At 38.7% G+C, this 23,417-nt stretch overlaps 2 protein-coding genes across 28 annotated transcripts in view; one reads left to right on the top strand and one right to left on the bottom strand.

Moving 5' to 3' along the window:
• Nucleotides 1-5,671, top strand: part of WNT7B (Wnt family member 7B) — a 94,393-nt gene extending 88,722 nt beyond the window's left edge. For all 6 annotated transcript variants that reach the window (XM_003202528.4, XM_085233112.1, XM_085233127.1 and 3 more), the window contains one exon: nucleotides 2,316-5,671. In XM_003202528.4, coding sequence (XP_003202576.1) covers nucleotides 2,316-2,795 — 480 coding nt within the window. In that variant the 3' untranslated portion in view covers nucleotides 2,796-5,671. The remainder of the gene's footprint in view (nucleotides 1-2,315) is intronic.
• The window catches only part of LOC109368472 (uncharacterized), a 119,862-nt gene that overhangs the window by 33,448 nt on the left and 62,997 nt on the right, over nucleotides 1-23,417 (bottom strand). The gene's annotated exons all lie outside the window — the stretch shown is intronic.

Genomic DNA, 23,417 nt, shown 5'->3' with positions numbered 1-23,417 from the left:
CAAGAACTCTTAGGGAGAAGAGGAACACAAATCAGGTGTAGTGGATCTGACCCATTTCTGCTGCTTTCTTGGAAGTTTTTACAACCTGTAGTGCTCTATGGTGATGGCGTAAAGAAAGTTGCTTCTGTCCACCCTCTGTTACAAATTTTTGTAATGTTTTGTAATGTTTGCAGTAGTTGGGAGAGAGAGTTATAGAATCAGGCTGGTTTAAAATAATGTATTTCACCAGTATCAGTGAAACACATAAGAAATAATAATGATAAAAAAAAAGTAAATAGAAACATAATGGGCATCCAAATATCAGATCTGTGGAACAGGATTGTAATCTACTCTGCAGTGGGGGAAGACCTCAAACCATCACATCCTCCTACACATGCACAAAGTAGAGTCAGACGAGTCCTGATGGACCTGGACTATTTGATAAGGCACCCTCCTATTTGCTGATACTGAAGTGATGCTGCCGTGGGAGAAGGTGGCAATCTTTCTGTCTGGGATGTCCATAGCTCTTTATGTCCATAGAAAGCAGCTCATCATAGCCTTGCTGATTTCCTTCTAGAGCACTGCAGCTGTAGGATGTTCTTTCCTAAGCCTGTAATCCTTGTTGGAAGTCAGATTTTTTGCCTCTGAGCACTGAAGAACTGGCTGGACTTTGGCCTAGGAAAGCCATTACTTCCAGAAAGTCTAAGGTATTTTTGACTAGGATGCTCAGCTATCTTGTTCTTCCTACTGTATGTTGGCAAGGCAGAATTAAAACTAAATATTCTCTTTAATATTGAAACCTCAGAAATTTGGGAAAAATACAAAACATACAATTTAACTGAAGCTCAAACAACTCAGGAGAGTGTCCTCCATTTACAGGGATAACCAGATCTGCTCAGCTTTTATTTTAAGGCCAGTTTCTTAAGCAGTAAGCATTTTTTACTTTCCTTCTACTTCATTATGCCATTGTACTCAGATTTCGGCCCTTTTATCTTTTGCCCATTTCAGTCATGTTCTGGGATCTGCAATGAAACCACTATAGGAGATGGTCTGTAGCATCAGTAATGCTTCAAGACAAGATCGATAGCTCGTATTTCTTAGTTAGGATCCCAGCGCAAAGGGAAAAGATCAGTTTGCTTTGTTTTTAGGCCTTGATTTTCATAAGCTAATGGTGGCTGTGAGTGCAGTTGTGGTCATGTAAGGGCAGGAAAATAGAGAGGTGCTTTCCTGAGACCTGTCTCTCCTCCAGGCACACAAGAGGCAAGAGAGCATTTGTATCTCTTCTAGGGCACACCTGATGCTGGGTCAGCTTCCTCCAGGGGCTGGTGGCAATACCTTCACTGAGCCCAGAAAGCACATCCATAATGAGAAGGAGATATTTTTAGGCACTACACAGCAATAGCAATAATAAATGCTCCTTCTTCTCTTTGGCTCACAGCTCAGTGGGGCCCTACATTGGATATTATTTCCTCTAACGTTGCACAACCATTGCCCTGAGGCAAAAAATATTCTTATGGATGAACGTTTTTGTGAAATAATGGGCTGCCCAAGGAGGTGGTGGAGTCACCAACCCTGAAGGTGTTCAAGGAATGTTTGGATTTTGTGTTGAGGGACATGGTTTAGTGAGAACTATTGGTGATGGTGGATGGTTGGACTGGATGATCTTGAAGATCTTTTCCAACCATGGTGTTTCTGTGATTCTGTGATTCTGTTAAATGGGGATGGGTACTGCAAGAAGTGCTGCTTTTAAAGCTGATAGTACAGTCTGCAGGTTGAGTAGTTAATATGTATGCTGCTATTGCCATTGCTGGTGTAGGCAAAATTTTTAATTATTCAGTGAACATGAATGCCTATTCACCCACATAGTATATATTGTTCTGCAAATGTTAAAACTGTTCAAAAATTTTAAAAATTGTTTGAACATTACTTAAAGCCATTAAGGTTAAATATTCAGAATCTTACACCACTTTTAAAAAACATTTTTCTTTTCTTCTACTTCCAAAATGAAGATGATTAGTAAAAATTTCTTAAGTCTCTGGAGTCTTACTTTGTCTCTGAAAACATTTTCTGAAATTTAAGTAAATAATTTCCAATATTTGGAAACAGAACACAAGTATTTTGTAATAAAATGACAAAAAACTCTATATCTGATAAAGTGGCACGTAAAACAAAATGTGCTATAAGCACTCTACTGTAAGGCAGGGGGATTCATAAGTATGCACTGAAAATTTCTGCTCACATTAATGACCTTTAACATGAACTGAACAGATTGAGTCTTAGGTAAGCTTGCAATGTAATGTTCCCATGGTAACAATATTCAATATCTGTGCATGTAGGTGCTTGAAGAGAGAATGAAACTGGAGTGCAAGTGTCACGGAGTTTCAGGTTCCTGTACAACCAAGACCTGCTGGACCACCCTTCCTAAATTCAGAGAGATCGGATATATTTTGAAAGAGAAATACAATGCTGCAGTGCAGGTGGAGGTGGTACGAGCTAGTAGACTAAGACAGCCAACTTTCCTGAAGATCAAGCAGATCAAGAGTTACCAGAAACCAATGGAAACAGATTTAGTGTACATCGAAAAGTCACCAAACTACTGTGAGGAAGACGCCTCCACAGGAAGTGTTGGCACCCAGGGACGACTCTGTAACCGCACCTCTCCCAATGCGGATGGGTGTGACATGATGTGCTGTGGAAGAGGTTACAACACACACCAGTACACCAAGGTATGGCAGTGCAACTGCAAATTCCACTGGTGCTGCTTTGTGAAGTGCAACACTTGTAGCGAGCGGACAGAGGTGTTCACCTGCAAATAATGGCGTCGTGCACAAATGAACAGAGCAAATTGCCACCAGTGAAGACAGTGGAGGACAACAAACGACAACAGCATCATTTTGCACATCTAATCTTCTTCGGGAAAAAAAATAAACCAATATATAAACCAATCCCTCCCCACCACTTACACCTCTCCAGATGGTGCATTTTGGCTGGCTGACTGTTGTGACTGCTTTGAAAAACAGGACAGTGGGACTAAGGTGATGTTAACAAGTACATGAAACTTTTTTTTTTTCTCTCTCTCTCTTTTTTTTTTTTTTAAGCTAGAATCCGGGTGTTGTAGAGTTCTTCAAGTAAGCGTTATACATATCAGTGAAGCTGATGGCATTGCAGCTCCCATGACATTTAAAGAAAAAGACACTTTCTCATATTTTACGACAGAAACACCAAGCTCTGTGCAAATAAAGACTTCTTTTTGTTAAGACACAAAATCTTCACTGACTAGAACAGAACAGTTTTGCTGCAAAACCCTAAATTTATAAGAAAGCAGGTAGAGAGAAAACCACAACTGGTGGGGAGATAAAACCTGTGGCGGAAATACTCCACTATCAGCTTGAAAAAATAAAGTTAACAAAATTACATCAGCTGCCAGTGACACTGGAACTCTTTGAGTGAACCTTAAAAATAATTATTTATGTTTTTAATAGCATCAAAAAATTCTAAGCACTAACGGGTAGTTATGTCTTAATTCTGTACTAAATGTAAACTTATTGGAACTCTGACTTTATGATTTTTGTATTGGTTCTCCCTAAGTTCTTCAATGCTACTGATCTGTTGTCACTCCACTAGTAGAGAGTTCAAATTCTGTAGGCCTTAGGCAATGACCAGAACTGAGCAAAAGATCACGTGAAGCTGTGGTTACAAATGCTTGATGAAGACTTTCTCGTTTGCCTCCTGACTATGAGTGACTCTTCTAGATTCAGGCTTCAGGCATGGGGCACCTACCCCCAGCTCCCTGTAGGGAGTTGTGGGATACAAATGCTTCAACAAACATTAAAGATTTTGCTTTGCAGTCAAATGCACTGGCAGGATCTTCCAAGCATTACACTTTGCCTTTAATGGTTAAAACATAAGATTAGCAATAGTTTTTAAAAAATTATCAGCTCAGAATCAGCTGAGAAGTTAATTAATATATGGTAGCTGAACACTATGTTGCTGCAGCCTGTAAATTGTGATGGCTTCATGAGCATAAGAAAGATAAAACGTGGGTTAGTCATGTCATCATTATGCTAAGGTTGGCAATAACATACCCCTGGTATAAATATATGAATATTAAGAAAGTAGAGGTCTTTTTACAACAGTATTCAATTTTAATTCGCACTTCTTTTTCCTCTGAGAGATTTAAAAAAAAAATCCTCTGACATTTTACTACTGCAAAACCCAGTGATTCTAACACAGACACATCCATTATAATACAGCCCATTTAATTGTATAATCATATGCTTGCAGCAGGGATCCCTACCTGATTTTCAGAAAAATTGGATTAAAAATGTACTAACATCTGCATATCTAAATTTCTAGCTTTTCTTTCATCCTTTTACTTATCATGAGGGGCGGACAGCCATGGGGACTCCCCACCCAGTGTGCTCCTGCACACGTCACCTCACATTGTGCTCTTGGGGCAAGGGGCTGGCAGAGTTGCTGTGCTGCTAGCTCCCATGCTGTGTATGTGGATGATCTAGGATCACCTCCCAAACGTATGGGCTTGTGCTATCAAAAGTAACCAGCCACATGGGGACCTTAGTTTGACTGCTCATGAGGACCTGCCTTTCTGACAGAGACACTTACCCTCTGAAAATCATGAGTCACCCATGGGGCAACTGAAATTCTAAGCACTCATGCTTTTTTGTCATTGCTGTTGGTTTCTAAATAACAATCACAGGTTCAAATTCAGCCTTGGCGTAAATGAGTGCAACTCTACAAAAGGAAGCTGGGCCCCTCCCCAAATGTTAGGGTCACTCCATATAATTTAAAGTTCCTTCGATTCATGGGTATATTGTTGTTGAATGATAGCGAAATACTGTACTTTCACTACATTCTTGACAGGAAGCAAATAAAGCTCCCAAGCACAGTAATGCACAGTCTTATGATACTAGATACTGTAAATATATTAGAATAGTATTTGTTAAGTACAGTTGAAGAATCCAATTAAGTTATATTATTGTATATCGTTTAAATGTCTATAGAGTATTTTAAATTATTGTGAACTACACTGCATTAAGAAAAAAAAGGTTATATATTATAACATCAGCCACTCTGAAAAGTGGACCAAAGTGATGCTATCTTTTTTTTTACACCCCTATTTCAAATAGCTATGTCAGCTATTCACCACTGTAACAATCCTACAATTGGATTATCTGTCTGAAACAATATCATGTTTCAGAGCATCCTATAAAAGCTTTGCTCATTAGGGGTGCAGCATTCAGAAAGGTACTGCTGTATGGCACAAAGCAGAGGCTGATCACAGAAGTGCATGGATTTTGAACTATGTCCCAAGAAAAAGCAGTTTGGATCAGAAAACACCATTACCACTACTGTACTGAATAAGAAAAAAAAAGAAAAAAAAAAGACAAGTTTTTACGAATGTGTTTATGAACAGAAGTAGGTTACACACAACTTTTCTTTTAAAAAATGTAGTTTGATGTCAAAGAATTGTGATAATTGAGGTTTGAATGTGACCAGCAACATAGTATGGTTTAACCATACATTAGCCATGACAAAACTCAGAATACTGTATGTTATTAAAGAGTATAAGAACAAAGATCAATTTGTTTACTATGTCAATGTTTTATGGCAAGCAGAAAAAAAAAAAAGATGAAATGCGTTTCCATTAAAACTTAATTTTTTTCCCCTTCTAGACCTCTTTCTTTTTGTTCATTATTTACTTAGGAAAAAAGAAAAGGCAGAAATGCCTTAGGCAAGGGCTTCTCTGGATGAGAAATGGCATCCAGATTCAAAATTCTAAACAGGTTTTGTGTTTGTGAGAAAGAACAATGGACACTCCCGTGTTTGACATCTAAGTTCAGAGCCATCTACTTACACCGATGGTACAGTGGATTGGGAACTAGCACCAGCCTTGGTGCTACCAGAGACTTCCACAGTCTCAAATGAAATGGAGAGAAATGTTCATTGGTAGCAGTGGGGCTTCAGATTCCAAAACACTTATCTTCCACGAATCACACATTTCAGATTAGTGAACAGAGAGGAGATGGAGGCATATAGGAGAGGCTTGAAGGCCTCTTGTGTGTGCACTTGCATGAGCTCCAGTTTATTTAAGTAAGTTACAGACATCTGAAAACCTAGATTAACAAGGACCAGGATTTTGACAGCATTTACTTTGGTCTGAATTTCAGCAACATCCTTAATACTGAGAATGGTGTATTTCTATAAGAAATAAGAAAATGCAGAACCTTTGTTGTATTTGCCCCTCAGGAAAGATATCCAGCTATAGATAAAGGCATAGCCAAGTTCTACATGAACTCAGTCCAAAATAACTTCATTAAAATGTACTGATTTGCCCTGAGTTTACAGCAGTATAAGTATGCACAGCATTTTATCCACAGGTGCCAAAGAAAACACTGCACCTTCTTTCTAATTACATCATGAGAAACTTGTTAATAGATCTGCAGGAAGTTTTTATAGCAAATGACAATATTACATTTGGAATACATCTGGAAAGTAGATGAAACTTGTCAAAAGGCTGGCAACTCTTTCAGCAATTTTCAAGCATGTTGCAGATAGGTCACTTGAAGTTTCAAACACCTATTTTCATGGACTCTTTTAAGATTAAAAATTCGAAGTGATACTAAATGTAACAAATCAAGACCTTCCCTTATAGAAGATTTCCCATATAAATAATGTGCCTTTTGCTACTGAAAGCACTCTTGGCATTCAGTGGAAAAAGATTTCTATAAAGCTGGAGATAATTTGCATTCACAGCAATTGTCATAACTGACTGGAATGACTGCACATTTCCTTTCTGATCATTGGGGCCTTTTGTTGCAGTGACAGTTCCCACAGCGAAGGCAGTACAGTAAATACTACAGTAAAGACCCAGCATTCTTCTCCCAGACTGACAGACACAATAGGACACAAATATATACAAATAAATCTACATCCAAAAAGTGTCAAAATGGAAAGGCAGAGAAGTTTACAAGTAATTTCATTTTGTGATACTGAGATTGTGAGAAACCTCATGCACACAAAACAAATCACACTGTATACTGAACTTCACAAAGATTTTTTTCCCCTCAAATTCAAAGTCTCTGTCTGTATCTCTGCAAATGAAGATTTATTGGAGAACAAGTGCACACAAAGGTTTGTAATTATTTTTCTTTGTGTTTCAGCTGCGATCAGGAAATTGTTGTGGATCATTACTTGAGAGGGGAGACACAATTGCAGATTTTAAATTTGCATCTCATTTTTAAAACAAAGATCTGTATTTCTCTCCTTGTCAGTTCCTCCAGTACAGATACACATGCTTTGGAAGATTTGGTTGGTGGAGAATAAAGATGGCAGTTTTCACATAATATAAAGTTGTTGGTTGTATTTCACAGGGCACTGAGGTAAAGTTAATGATACTACTGTAAACGTGAAAAATTACTTTTGTTTTTTACTGATAGCAATGTTTGGAGACATGATTGCAATTCTATTTTATAGGATGGTCCTTTTCATAACTTGCTGCTACAGAAGGCTCTGAAAATGGGAATAATAAAGTTTACTTTGGTTTTGGGTCCTCCTTTCCATTCATCACTATAAACATACCATATGATCAGTAAGAAACCAGCTTTATGACACTAAAACTTGCGCCTCGGTATGAAAAATGATTATGATCCATGATTTGTGGGTGACCCAAACAAATGTCACCACACCAGACACTGGAAATGTTTGTGTTGAATGCTGGCTGCATAATTATTCTCTGACTTCCTTTGACGTGAAATTTAGGGAAAAACAGCATTTTATGTCCAGTGAAGCTAACAGGAATTCCATAGGAGATTACAAGGTTTTGATTTTATTGTTTAATTCCTGTTTCTGCAAGAGAAGAAGAGCATTCCCTACATCATATAGTAAAGGGAAAACTGAAGGCATTTTGAAGACTGTTCACACCACCCAACTTAAATGGATGCCAAGTGGGCTGATCACTCCTCCTAGCTCCTTCCACAAAGTCACGGGTGCACTGGCTTAGCTGTCATCTCTGAAAAATCCCACACAGACACGCCAGGTGATTAAGCCACTCAGACAGAACACCAAAAGTTGTGCCATGGGAATGAACTCCTATGAGCTATTTCCCCACAAAAAAAGTCTCAAAGAGTGTTGAAAAACTATTCTATTGTCCAGTGATTTGATGAGGCAGTTCCTTATAACATGGTTAATTTATAATTTTGACTACCTCTTCAGATTTGTGCTGTGCAAAGAAATTAATTTAAGGGTTGAACATTTAACAGCATTTTCCTACTTGTGAAGGATTCTAATAGGGATGCACTGCAGTGTTCCCCTGGTTACTCTATCAGAGCCCATCCACACTGCTATTCCTGTGCACTTCAGACTATGCCAAAAGGCTCTCATGGCAGCTGCATCCTGATTGCCTGCATGGATTGCATCTTCCTGTTAAAAATGAATACAGTTTAGGCTTGTTAAAAACACAGTTAAATTTAATAATAATCCAATGTCAGCCATCGCATAGATTTTTTTTCTGAAGCATTTGCATACTAGTACTTAGAAAGGATTAGTCTGTTCAGAGAGAGGGAAATACATCCCCTCCCCAAAACTGTATACACCAAATTAAAGCCAAATACACACACATCATGCATATGTTTCTCTACACATGCATACAAACGTATATAAATACATTTAGAATACATAAATATGTGTGTGCAGTTGGCAAATACATAGAAGACATTCAGTGAAATTTCTGTAAAATCATTCCATATTTTGTCCCTTTCTAAGGAGATGGGATTTTGTATTCTTGTATTGAACTACAGGGTTACAGATCTTGTTTCCTTGCTGATGTGCTGTGTCATCAGCATCATAATAACATCTGATAATACTTATTTTATTCATAGGTCTTTTAGTCTGAATATCTCTGTGAAAAAAAAAAAATCCTTCATTTTGTATTTGGAGAAAGTAGAGTTTTGTGAAACATCTCACTCCGTTATCTATTCAGGAACAGAAGGCAGAATAATTTAGCTCTAACTCACTTGCCAAAGGGTCCAGCAAATCTCAGTGGCTAGGGCTGCAGCTTAGATGTCCTGATTTTCTGTGGAGCCTCCAACTGCCAGCCCTACCTGATGTGGTTTCTGCAATGTACGAGATTATCAGCCATGATGTACAGACATGTATTTATTGGCAAGCATATCACAGCTCTTCTTCCTTATCTCTCTCTTTAAAAGATAAGCTACTTAATATTTGCCCTGTTAACCTTTTGAGCAGATGCAGGAACTTTCAGTCAGAAAATCATCACCAATATGCTCTCTTAGTATATCTACAGTAGTGAGTCAGATAAATGCTTTCTCTTTTTTGAAAGGCTGGAAGCAATGCAGCAGGACAGGTTTGTCCACCCACCACATTTTGTTCCAGCAGCTCTGGCACAGAGCTGCATTTGGGATCAAATAGTCTTAGGAAGCCAACATGCAAAGCTTGAACAGTAGACTAAAGTAAATATATAATGTCGTGGGAAAAAGTCTCTTGTTTGTTAATATTAGGTGATACAGAATATCTGTTGCTCGGGACAAGCAACCTGAGAGCTGCTGGATTATGTTCAGCAATGCTGTCTTTATCTCACTGCACAGGTTGCCTTCCTCCCTGTGTTTGGTGTGTGTGTGCAGGCAGAAGGACTGGGGAAGCATTTAACTAAAGTCAATGCATGAATAATTTTTTTTTAATTTCAAGAATGGGGAAAAATGAGTAGGGCGGGGGAGGTTAGTAGGAACTTAAATGAGAAATAGCTGGAGATGGCTTGTAGTAACACGGTAAGAAAATATGCACTTTGGAAGTTTCAGCTGGCTACCTAATTCAAACCACTCCTGAAGGAAGGAGAAAGAATGAGGAAGTTAGCTTGTGGTCAGCAGCTTCTCTGCCCATGATATCCAGTTCATAATTATTGCAGGGCTACAGTTCATTCAGCTTTTGACAAATGAATTACCAAGTGTTTTCTCTGCATGTTTTCTATTCAAGTGTGTTTAGTAATAAATACTTGGATCCAATGGCATTTTCTTAGTCAAACACAGCCACTCCTAAGCATTAATAATAGTTCTTATTCTTTCTATAAGCCTCAGAACAAGATTCTTTTATTCTGGTTGAAGTTTTCCTTACACAAGTTGAGTATCTTGGACTTTCTTCATCCACGTTAATTTTGACTAATTATAGCCTAGCACTTTTCATCTCCAAACCATCTGCAATAGCCCACACACTCTGTATAAAAAAGTTTCCAGGAAATAGAACAAATCCTTGTGAGATTTGATAAAATTATCAAAATCATTGTATAAAAGGAAAAGGCAATAGCAGAATGACACTGGCACCAGGTCAGAACACAGAATTTCCTTGCTCCTTTACTCATGTTCAGTTTCCATCCTTTTAGGTTTGTAAAATGATGTTTCCTGAGAACATGCAATGCTTCCATTAGTCTGGCTTTAGATGTCTGTAAATAACAATTTTCAGTCCCAAAGATTTGAAGGAGGAAGTAATGAGCATAAACATTCTCTGGAAGTGCTATTATATAAGTTGAATATTGTATTTGCAAACAATATTCAAATAAAAAGGTATTCATGGAAAATATATTTTTTTAATCATTACATAATTTTTTAGTTATATTGCAAAAGAGGGGCAGTACTCAACTTCATTCAATCTATATTTACAAGCAGGTAATAGGAGGTCATATGCCTCTTTTGGTGATGGTAAATTAAAATTTAACATTAGGTGCTTTTACTACTGTTGGAACCTTTTTTTATAGTTTTGGTCTCTGTATGAGCAACTCAGTTTTCTTCACATTAAATGCCTGGTGGGAATACCAGCACTGACAATTTTTGTCTTCAGGTATTCCTCCTTTCTTTTTCTCCCCACCCCTAATTACTGACCAGCACAGAGAACAAACAGAAATACATTTTTTTACAAACCAGCCAAATGGATGCTTTTCCAAAGACCTCAGTTTGTTTTCCTTTAATAACAGTACCCTTTCTCTCTCTCTTTTTTTTAAAACCTTTTGCATTCAAGAGATGCCTCTTTTCCCTAGATGGGTTCACTTGAGCTTCTTTCTCCACTTCAGCATTTTAGTTACTCTCATAAAATGATGCCTGTTCAAATGTCTCTACTCAAGCTGAGACAGATCCAAAAAGTACTTGTAGAGGGTGTTGGCCACAGTCCTGAAAGGCTTCCTGCTGGCACTTCAGAGCTGTGAAGTGTTTGCCTGCTCTATCGTCTCCAGCTGAATGAGGAGGGAACTGAGCTTCCCTTCCAGCTGTGGATGACTTCAAGGTAAGCCACAGCAATTTAATAAGCAATAAATTAAATCAGGCCTGTCTCAGCCTCTTGACCTGAAACTTGTCAAAGGTGACAATCATTACCAAATTCAGCCCCCACTCCATGGTCAGTAGGGATGGATGTTGTGACCTAAATGAGTGGGTTTTCTAAGTCCTGCTTCAAAAAGGATTAAATAGTTGTAAGTCTCTCCTCTGCAAGTTATGAAGCCAGCAGGGTTGTGCACTTTCATATGTCCTACACATTTTCAGAAACTTACCTTGGTTGGAGAAAAAATACCCATAAGAGAGCTTTGCAAAAAAAATTTCTTTTGTGAAAAAAGAAAGATTAATCATGACCAAAGATGGGGTTGGAGTAAATTTCTCAAACGGTTTATAAAAATGGGAGACTAGCAGATGAGAAAACTTTTTAGATTGGCTTCCTTATTTCTTCATTTTCACTTATTTTTTTAAATTATTTCTATATGCTTAAGCAAAAACCTCAAAAAGGGGAGAGAAAAAAAAATACAGAAAGATTTTACAATTATCAGAATGAAATACAAACCAGACCCTACCTTAGATCCACAAAAACCACAACTACAAATTTTTGTGCTTACTTGGAGAGAAGACACTTTTCAGGATTCTTTTTGCATGTGTGTGTGTGCTTGATGGGAAAGTGAATACATTCACAGTTTAAAGAAACATTTTTGTTCAAATAGATACCATGGTCTTCCCTTCTGTCCTACTTTGGTAAAAATCTGATCAGGTGTCAGTGGTATCATTACTTAATAAAAACAAATCTTTATTTTTCTTCCCTCTAGCCCTTCTCAGATCTATCTATCTGTATATTAAAAGATACTCTTCTGAGTTCAGAGATCCCAAATAAGCAAAACAGGAACATATAGTCTTCTTTATGTTGGAGAAAGATATAAAAACAAAATGCATTAAGAGTATTTTTTTAAGAAGGTAGTGGGATTTTAAAGCAAAACAAGAAAACTCAGATAATATTTAAATAACGCAAGCTTAATACTTAAATGAACCTCATCTGCCATACCTTCCTAAAATAAGCACAAGTGATAAAATATGAGCTTACTAGCCAAGGCTTGAGATCTCACTTCTGAAGTATGGTCCATTGACATAGTACTTTACCCCTCTCCCACATTTAGGAAACCCTGGGAAACTTCAATCCCAGTCTGGTGCAGCAGGTGACACTTTAGAGACTGAATGAGACCAGGGAGCACATGCCCTCTGTAGCAGTTCACAGGCTACCATGACTTTTTAACATCACCCCAGCTGCCTGTGAGAGACAAAAATGTCAGCACATTTGTGCTGTCAGACACCTATGGCACAGACTACAGAGTTGCACCAAGCAAGGGTAACAAACACACATCTCCATCTAGTAGATTTCTTCATGTCCTTTTGGCATGATTGCACTGGGGAAACCCATCTTTCCCAGGAGCCGAATGGGGTTTTTCTGCCCTTGGAAGGAACTGAAGGACTGGGAGGCAGCAGGCACCCCTCCTGCAGCTCATGCAGAAGAGATCGTGTTTGCATACTTGGGGCACAAATAAAGGCAACATTTTCCAAACTATTTTAATGTAAATACAGGGGCGTCCACAGCTACACTAGCATGGCAGTTTGACTGGGATGATTGCCAAGGAACAAATTTAATGCACTGTATTTCATTTGCTCCTAACAATGGATAAATGGCACTCTCTTTCTGCTTAAATGGCATGCCCACTGCTGTCTACGTGTCTGCCCACAGGTGTTATGCAGCATGAACACTTACGTCTGTTAACATAAATTTGTTAGCTTGTGTTTGCTTCCCTCTTCTAGTGTGGCTGCTAAGTCAATCAAACCAACAAAAATAAACAAGTACAAACACTTCTTGCAAAGTGTGGAGACAGCAATTAAAGCACGCCGAGGTAGGGTGCAGGGTTTTAATCACGTCGGCCCTTGGCCAAAGAGCTTGGATAAGTGCTTCCCCAGCCATGCAGGAGGAAGGAGGAGGAACTTCCTCCATGACCCTAGCAGGGAAATTTATTCATGGGTTTTGTTTAGGGCTATGCCCTCATCCATGCAATTCTACCTACTGATGGATCTTCACATCTCAGAATTTGCTCCAACGCAAGTACTTCTGCAACCATTTCAAATATCAGTGATAGTCCAGCTTTTGTAATGACAGTTATTTTTGACAAGCTAACAAGCTTCTCTTCAGGTCTGTTTATTATCTTATTTAAAGAAATGGCGACAGTTGTTTCTGTAGTGTTCATGAAACATCAGTGCCAAAAGAAAGCAGATATTTTGCTGTTACACATAAAGGGAAAAGATGTAATTTTAAAGCTTTCAACTAAGATATTTTTTATAAGATGAGCATGCACAGAAACAGTTTGCTAAATAGAAACTTGAAAGTTTTGTATGTAATAGGACCAAATTCAAGGATAATGCTGATGATGGATAGGAAAAATGTATCACTTCAATATTTGTATTTTATTTTTTAGTTATTAAGTGTATTAGAACGTAAATGTGAAGTTTAATGTGTGGGTGGGGAAGAAAACCATCATACGGTGCTCCCAGAATTTCAAACTTTCCATTTGATTTTCTACTGCTGTGAAATAGCTGGAAGTGCATCCCAGATATTAGCATACAAATAGTTACACTGAACTGTTTATAAACATCAAACATTATTTATAGCTCTCTCACACATACATCACCATGGAAACAAAGCAATTGTCGTACTATTAAGATGCAATTTCCCAGCACAGAGAGAGAGAATAGCAATTTATCTGCATCTGGGTGGTTTCGCATTACTGTTTGTGGTCACAGATCTCCCCTCCAAAGCATCTCTTGGATGTGAAATTAGTTTTGATTACCGAAGAAAAGATTAGATCAATATAAGGCAGTCAATTTGAAACAGCAGAGCACATGCAAAAACACTGCAATTACTGCACAAGAGTGACATAAGCTATTCAGCGGTGCTGATTCAAAGGCAAAATGAGGAATTTTGAACCCGGTGCAGGTCGCTTCAAGCCAGGGTTTTCCATCTTGCAGTTGCTGATGGCCAATGCTTGTTGCCATCTGCTTGCTGGCTGGCAGCCTAAATGAAGTAGTATTGATTACAGATTGCAAATCTAAAAAATTAGCATTCAGAGGCACTTATAATCCCCCCAGTTAGGTTGAAGATTGAATGGATGAGAAATCCTTTCCCTCCTGAAATAAGATGGAGTATATGCAGCACCAAAATTTAAGGCTAAACATGCATCTGTCAAAAGAAAATAGTGGCAGAGATTCTCAAGGATATATATGCCCACACATACACATAGGCCTATTAGGGATGTTTTTTGTACGTATGTGTTAAAGATATAGCTTAGAATTTAAGGCATTATGATTGCTGCCTTCCACCTGGCACTTGAAATGGAGATTATGATACAAAGAAACATATTCACCGTCCTAACAGTATAAATGACAAATCTTGGCAATAACAGCTTTCTACTTGATCATCCCTGCATAACAGGGGCCTTCCAAGTGAGTTAAAATATAATGGACGATAATTCATCACAACAACATCCATGGCTTAAATTAATCATGTATTTTAAACACAACAAACAAACAAACAAATAAAGCTCTCAACCAGAACTGTCAGCCCTCTCAATCCAGATGTGTCAGAGTGGGCTGACAGAGTCTCAGAATCTCACACTGAAGCAAATTTTGCTGTATTATCGCCGGCAGCACTGCCCAACTAAGGACTGCAAGGTCACTCCAGAAAGATTGCTTGTAGAAAGTTCCATTATTGCATGAATTCCGTTTATTCCCCAGCTAGATTTGATATGAATTGACTTTGCTTCGTGTCTCATTAAAGAGTGCTCCTGAACTCAGAATGGGAGATTCCTTTGTGCAGTCTGTCCTAACACTGAAAGCAGAACAACTCTTCTATCTCTGACAGAGACTATTTTTCAGAAGGGGAAAAAAGAATCTTCTCTCTCCTAGCAGATGTGAGTGCTGCAGAGTACTTTGGGAGCCTTTAGGATAAAAACTGCTCGAGTAAACACAGGGTATAATTATCATCATCTGCCATCTCTGCAAATCCATACATTTTATATTCCACTTGAAACAGGAAAAAAAAAAATCCTCAATGGGATGTCTTCCAGCGAACCAATTTAGCTAATGAGAGTGAATATCAATGACTGCTGGCTAATCAGAACGGTATTAGCATAAATTTTACTTAATGAGGACATATTTGGCTGGTGCCAGGAGCAAAATGGTACTTAGCTAGAATGTAAAATTCAAAGTGTGTGTAAGTCTCAACTGAAAAAAAACCAACAACAACAAAAACAAAAGCTGCTAACAGAGCAAATAAACAGGAATGTATCTGAAGTCATGGTTATACCAGCACTTTCTATGCAAGCCAGCATTCTCCCCTCACTTGAGGCTTTTCAAACTTTTTCATTACTACAGAATCTTATCATCCATTTAACTGTGATGAATAAAACACCCTGGGGAACAGCTTGACAAGAGATTCAATTGAACTCTTTTAACCTCATGTCGGTAGGTAGATCACCAAGGGAACTCGCTTTCTTTTTAATTTAAGGCATGTAATACATGCACTGTGCTGCACAACCAAAGTATAATTTTTCCTTTGTGTATTGTGTAAGGCTCTGTTTTGAAAAATGCCCAAATACTGCTCTCAGCTTCAAAAGGAGCAATGTAACATTGCCCTCTATCTGCCTGCGAGCAATCTTCGGCAAAAATTCCCATCTGCTGCTGTTGTCTTGAAGGAGTTAACTTCTCGCCACATCCAAGTGCTGCTATGCACAGTGCAATTCTTCTTTATATATCTGCTCATATTAGACAGTCTGAGAAGGCTCCATGAACAATATGAAAGATTTTTGTCTGCAGCAACATAAAGGGGTTAGAGTTCAATGCTCTCACAAAATATTTAATCTTATGAAATGTTATTTGTAGTGTCATTCTTGTATATACCTGCTTTGAAATTCCCAACCCTAGATTCTTCTATGTAAAGGAATATAGGGCAGAAGTGTTCTTACCTTTGATATACTATAGGATCTAACAATATTTAACTGGTGAAGTCATTTTTGTTTCCAAACCTATGTCTCAAATATGCTTGGGAACATGGAAACTCACAATGCCCTTATTCATGACATCAAAATGAATTCCATGGTAACATACTGTGATGACAAAATACATAGATTGCAAGGTCACAAGTCACACTTAAGAACAGGAGGGGAGAAATTGTTAGCTTAATGAATAACAGTAGACAATTCCAATAGGAATAAAAATAAAAAATAACATGCCTAAAGTAAACACCCTTTAATGCACTTCAGAGTCATTTCACCTCAAGTAGTTCTTCAAAGGTAGAAGGCTTCCGTGGGCTTCACCTCTGCAGCAAATTGAAGCACATGGTAAAAATGAAAGCAAGGCACCGTATGGTAATGGTCTCACCTACTGTGGTTTAATTCTATGTGCACAGAGAGAAAGTGCAACTGCAAGGAAAAAAAAATAGCAGAAAAAAAATCAACCATCTCCAAATGGTTCTTTCACTTTTTTACAGGGACTTGGTTTTCAAACACAGTGACCAGCCACTTCTTGGTCTACAGCCAGATATTTGAAATATTTCTATAACAGTCAGCAACAGCAATCATGTTTTAGCTTTGTCTCATGAATTGCTAGTGATTCCACTGCTGTTTATTTGCTGTAAACTATATCACAAGGAAATTTACAAGATTCTAATGTACACAGACCACTTCTGAAATTTATGTAATTATGCACCCCAAATATTTGTTAGTAGGAGAAATTACCACAGCTCGCTCATCACCTAAGTACAGTATAAAACAGAGGAAGAAAAAGGAGAACAGCAAGGATAAAAGTACTAGTCTGAGGTCTGACCAAATGCCAAACATCTTTAAGACTTTGATATTGCCATCAGCTCAGCTTGTAACTTCTCAGTACAACAAGAGGAGAGATTTGGAGAATAGGAAGAAAATGAACAAGAAAATCCCATGGTTAAGAGAATGTTCTTGAACATGGTATGTCTTAAGCATGAAGCAGTCTTTCCATAAAGGTATGGCACAAAAGATAACAAGAACACATTTGATTGAATCTTTCCTTCTACCTCTCATGATCAAAACCTTCTTTGAAACTGCAACTGAAATAAATCACACAGTCCATTTAGCATGACTGTGTCATAAAACTGACCCTACATGGTCTACGCTTACCACAGTCTGAAAGGTCAAAGAAGAGGATGGATTTCCTTTAACCTCTTGCTTAAATAGCATCTTATTTTTATTAGAAAAGATGTTATTTTTTTTTTACCATATCATGGCAGACAGCCCTATCCCAATACATCCTTACATAAACAATGACTGAAGAGCCAAAAGGCAAATTGCAACTTAAAATCTACAGGGAGAAGCTCAGATTAGCTTTCTTTCCATCTATGAGAGGAGAAAATTTGAAAGGCTGGAGCACTTCAAAATAGATGGGGGAGCAAGCAGCATCTTTGATTTTATTTAAGTGGTGTAAAATCACTGGATTACTCAAAAATAATGAAGCATCGTTTGGTAAGACATTAACATATTTAACATATTCCTACACTCTGCCAGTGATGGGGATGGTAAAATTCCCTTCATATTATACAAAAATGGCTTGACGGCTGCATGCATACTCAACCACAGGTGGGGGGTTCTTCTTAAATTGATGTCTATCATGTGATGCTTCATAAGCAAAGAACAGCAGGCCATGCTGCTTTATTCAACCGGGTTATGCTTTTACTCTTTCTTCCTGCATGTGAAAAGCATAACAGAGAGCTAGTAGAGCAGAAGTAAGATGTGTTTTGTTAGTTGTCTGAAGCCCTGGGGCCCGGAACCGGATAAGTCCTGATATTATACCCTGGATTGAGCAGAATAAATCCATTTTGTTTCCTACAAACATTTAGCCATTAAAAAAAATATGAGATAGAAAAACAGACTTTGCTGTCTGCATGCCTTCTTGTAAAGCTCGTATTGTGGAAATGTCAGAATCATTAGGTCATTGGCATATATTTTGCAAGCTAATGCTTCTACTTTAATTCTCACTGGGGACTGCATGTCTGCTTTTCAAATAAAACCCAGACTGAAGAAGGTGAAGAGAATTTAAAATGATGCTGGTAACACTCTATGATGGCTGATAACACTTCTAGATATGAATAATTGGGATATATCAGCCAACTTTGACACAATCACAGCTTTTTCAGCACCTACTCTCATACCAATCCCCCCTGAAAAGTAGTTGGTTAGCATTAAAATTGCCTCATAAAGACTTGTGGCTCCTTTTAAATACACACAGAGACATGTGACTGAATGAAATTTTAAAATAAATATAGCATGAGAAATAAATTTAATACATGAAATGATGCACATATAAGATAAATATGGAGGGTTACACTCCAAGCAGTCGAATTTACTTCTGAATCACCAGACAGATGCAGAAGAGGCAGTCATAGAAACATCAGACTCCCTCCAAAAATAGTTACTCCTCTCTGCAAACACCAATGGCTGGTAAAATCTGGCACGTGTTCAAGTAAAACGTTAACACAAATAGGCATAATAATGCAAGGAGCAACACTCAGCAACACTTTATCCATTCACAACTGGATAAAGAAGCCTCGAACTTGGCAGAAACTGTTGTCTGCATCTGCACTCCCCAAATCAGCTTTCCAGCCCTCCTCTGCAGACAGACAGTTCTTCTTCTCCCATAAAGATGGTCTCCTTGCAGAAGCTGTCCAACTTCATCTGAGGCTCCTGGAGGGTGATGGCACCCCCTGATTTCCATTCTGAGCTTGGGGCTCTCATGGCCTTAAACATCTCCAAATTCACCCAAATCTACTGAGCGCTACCTGGTTTCTCACTGCGGCTGGCTGAAACCATACAAAACTACAAGTGTAGCATGATTTTGGTACTGCTTTATAAATCAACCCAGGTTTATTTGCAAATGAATTAGAGTCAGTAGACAAGCTAGTGAACTCAAACAGACCTTAGGACAAATGCAGTTTTAATTTCCAATTTCTAAACAAATCCTCAAACTAAACAAATCTCATGCAAATTTCTGTTTTCACTGTGGACACCTTGCACAGCTCTACCTAATTGCACATTTCTTGGTTGATTTTTACAATTCTGATCCATATTCAGTGGTTGTATGCTTCATAAGAATCCTACAGGATATATTCTGACTGACTTTCACAGGACCTCTATGTACTATGACCCACTATCTTAAAGTTACATAGCTCCAATACAAAGGAAAATCAGCAGTGAGCACTGAAAGGTACCATTTCACTGGCATCCTTCAAGCTGTCCAGTTCACTTCTGAATAATTCAAACACTCTATAGGACTGGTATGGTCTTCATTAATAATTTAATAAATAAAAACTCATTCTAAAATTCTTTAAAGTGAAAATACAAGACCTAAAGAGATCACAGGCAATTCATAAACATGATTCTGGACCCATCAGAGCACAGATGTGCTCTGAAGCCTGAATTGTACTCTGGCATAGAAGGCTTTTCAAGTTTTGCTGTTCTCTTTCTTCAACTTGTTCTCATTTGTTATTCTAATTAAAGTCAGCGTGGCTCTGCAACCTATGTTGTGTATTACAGATAAAATCACAATAAATGTTGAGACATTCCTTTGAATCTGTAAAAATGACAGTTGTATTGTCATGTAGAAATAAAATACAAGTTTTTAGGCACTCAGTTTTCATTTGTGACTGCCCTCCCTCCCCACCTTTTGCACTGCAAGAGTAGGTGAAATTATTAGGAAATTAGAAATAGAAAATTAAGTTTTACTCAGTTCTGCCTGTGATTCATTCTTGTCCTTCAACTGATCAATTTGAGCAGTTCGAAGCTGATTGGGAAAAGGTGAACTCCTAAAATATTGTAATAAGACAGTTTTCAAAATGTGTGCAAAAAAATCATTCAAAATATATACTGTGAAATGTAAATAATCCAAGGCAGCAGCCTCTGACACAGAGCAGAATATCATCTTAATATCATCATCACCTTCAGTGAGCATGTGTGCACTGTACAAAGATGATTCACTAGGGAAACTGAGAAAATCTGAATTAATTCATTTTCTTAGAAATACTGTGGAAGGCAAGTAAGCTTGGAAATATCTTCAAAAATAAAGTACATATTTTCACAATTGGCTTTGCATATAGTTTTTTCTCTGATTACTGGCTCAGTGGTACATCTGTTTTTTCTCAACTGTTACACTTACACTTTGCAAACCATTAGCCTACTGTCTTTTCCTTTCCAGATCAAGCACAAAAGGAACTGGAATGTGATTAAAAAGAAGGTCATATTATTGTTCCTATGGGTTAGGGCAAAAGAATACATGCTGCAAGGGGACTAGCCCTCTAAAAGGCATGGAGCATTTTGATTTTATCCTGTTTTTAGAGTTAGCTGGCTTCATGAAGAGCCCCCTCCACGTCTGTATCTCATAAGCACCTTCTTTTCATCAGATGTGAGGTTTTTTTAATTCTATACAAGACTTGCTGTACTTTATAAGTTGTAATAAATATTCTCTCTTGAGTGATGTTAACTCACGAACATTAACTGGTGCTGTAAAATGGGAGGTAGCCTCCAGAGCCTGAGGAAAAGATAAAGGGATAAGTGCAGGGCTTGGAAAAGCTAATACCATTTCCAGCACTGCTTCAATAAAGGTGACAAACAACAAATTGGGAAAGGTTCAAACAATATTTGCCTTTTCATGTAGATGGTGAGTGGTATGAAGGCAAAAACTGCCATGATTTCGAATTGTACTGGGTTAGAAGCACAAGGTTTATTGAATGGAGATGAGCAAACTAGTTCTCATTCTAGATTACAGGAACTGCAATGATACAGTTGTAGGAAAAATGAATGCATGGGAATAGAAATTTCCCAGGAGAGGTGAGAAGATGGGAAGACTTTTGAGATACATATATCAAATGCAAGTGGAAAACTGAAATGATTTATTTACAAGAAGGAAGAATCACAGAATCACAGAATTGTAAGGGTTGGAAGGGACCTCTAGAGATCATCGAGACCAACCCCCTGCCAAAGCAGGTTCCCTACACCAGGTCGCACAGGTAGGCGTCCAGGCGAGACTTGAATATCTCCAGAGAAGGAGACTCCACAACCTCCCTGGGCAGCCTGTTCCAGTGCTCCGTCACCCTCACCGTGAAGAAGTTCTTACGCACATTCGTGCGAAACTTCCTATGCTGCAGCTTATGTCCGTTTCCCCTCGTCCTGTCTCCACGTACCACTGAAAAGAGACTGGCCTCACCGCTATGGCCGCCACACCTCAGATATTTATAAACCTGGATCAGGTCCCCTCTCAGTCGTCTTTTCTCAAGGCTAAACAGACCCAGTTCACTTAGCCTTTCTTCATAGGGGAGATGCTCCAGGCCCTTCACCATCTTTGTGGCCCTCCGCTGGACTCTTTCCAAGAGATCCCTGTCTTTTTTGTACTGGGGAGCCCAGAACTGGACACAGTACTCCAGATGAGGCCTTACCAGGGCAGAGTAGAGGGGGACTATCTCCCTCGACCTGCTGGACACGCTCTTCTTAATGCACCCCAGAATGCCATTGGCCTTTTTGGCCACGAGGGCACACTGCTGGCTCATGGCCAACCTGTCGTCCACCAGGACGCCCAGGTCCCTCACTGCAGAGCTCCTCTCCAGCAGCTCATCCCCCAGCCTGTATTGGTGCATGCAATTATTCCTCCCTAGGTGTAAGACCCTACACTTGCTTTTGTTGAACCTTTTGTTGAAGCTTGTAACTAAAGGAAGGAAGCAGGGACAGAAGGAAGCAGGGACAGGCTACCCAGGAGGACTGCAGAGACACTGCCTAATCCTCCAAGGTTGGAACTGTGGAAGGCAAAACTCAGCTGGAACTGGAACTGGAAATGCATATGAAGACAAGGATTTTTGTATATCGACTGCAAAAAGAAAGCTACGAGCAATATGGGCACTCTGCTCAAGGGTATTTAGTGAAGAAGGTCATGGAAAAGCCTGTTACACAGTACCTTTTTTTCTCAGTAGGGTTTGCCCTAGGTCTCCCAGATCTCTGAACCTAGCAGAGTCCTCGGGCAGGAAGCAGTAGGTATCCTCAGCAAAGGAAAACTGAGATAGGTGATTACTTAACCTATATGGACATGCAGGACCCCATGGAGTGAAGAAGATGCATGCTGAAGGAGCAAGCCAACATCACTGTGAGACTGCCTTGCCATTTCCCTAAGTCATGGAAATTGGGAGAGAATTCTAATCACTGAAGAGATGCTAACTTCACTTCCATCTCCAAGAAGGTGGAAAGGAGGATCAAGTTTGATCGGTCCTTGGTTCTTGAGAAAGTTATGGAGAAAATCCTCCCGTAAGCCACTTGAGGCATTAGAAGGACAAGAAGCTGAATGGGAGCAGTCAGCATAGATTTACCAAGGGCAAAACATGCTCACCAACCTCATGCATTCTGTGGCAAGGGAAAGGCAGTACATACTGTATATTTTGGCTCTAGCAACGCCTTGACTGTGTCAAAGCCCAGAATAAAAAAAACATATTGTGTATTCCCATACTGTGAGGTAAACGAGAAGAAAATGGGTAGGACTCTTTTCAAAAAACAGCTAGAACCAGTAAACAAACTATCATGTTTTTATAGCTTAGACTTCGATGCACAAGTTATTCTCATATGCAGAGAGTGTATACAGGCTACTGGCTAATTGGAGTCATAGGAACGATTTTGAAGAAAAAACCTATATATGTTGAAAGCAAGTTATAAGATAAAAGCTTTCTTTGATACCACTGGAGTGAACTCAAGCCGTTATGTGTGAATATGAACTTCATGTGAAAGTATAACAAAATCTTGAAGAAATAACATTTATAATTGTTTTCTTATAAAACATTTTCAGGAAAGGGAGTACTTACTCAAGGGGTGAAAATGCCTGATATTAGGTTGTTAAGAAAGCGAATACAGTAGGACAGAAGCCACTAAAAGGTAGAAAATATATCTTCAGATGTTTTTAATGGCATAGAAAAGCTATCAACAGAATATAAAATGAAGTTAACAGAACCCAATTTCCTTGTTACATACGTGCCAACACATACCTAGAAGTGTACTTAGACAATAACTTAAGGAA

The sequence above is a fragment of the Meleagris gallopavo genome, chromosome 1 (genome assembly GCF_905368555.1).
Source record: "Meleagris gallopavo chromosome 1, MGAL_WU_HG_1.1, whole genome shotgun sequence".
Classification (NCBI taxonomy): Eukaryota; Metazoa; Chordata; class Aves; order Galliformes; family Phasianidae; genus Meleagris; species Meleagris gallopavo.
The sequence above is the reverse complement of the archived record's forward strand: the minus strand, read 5'-3'. Positions and strand labels throughout refer to the sequence as shown.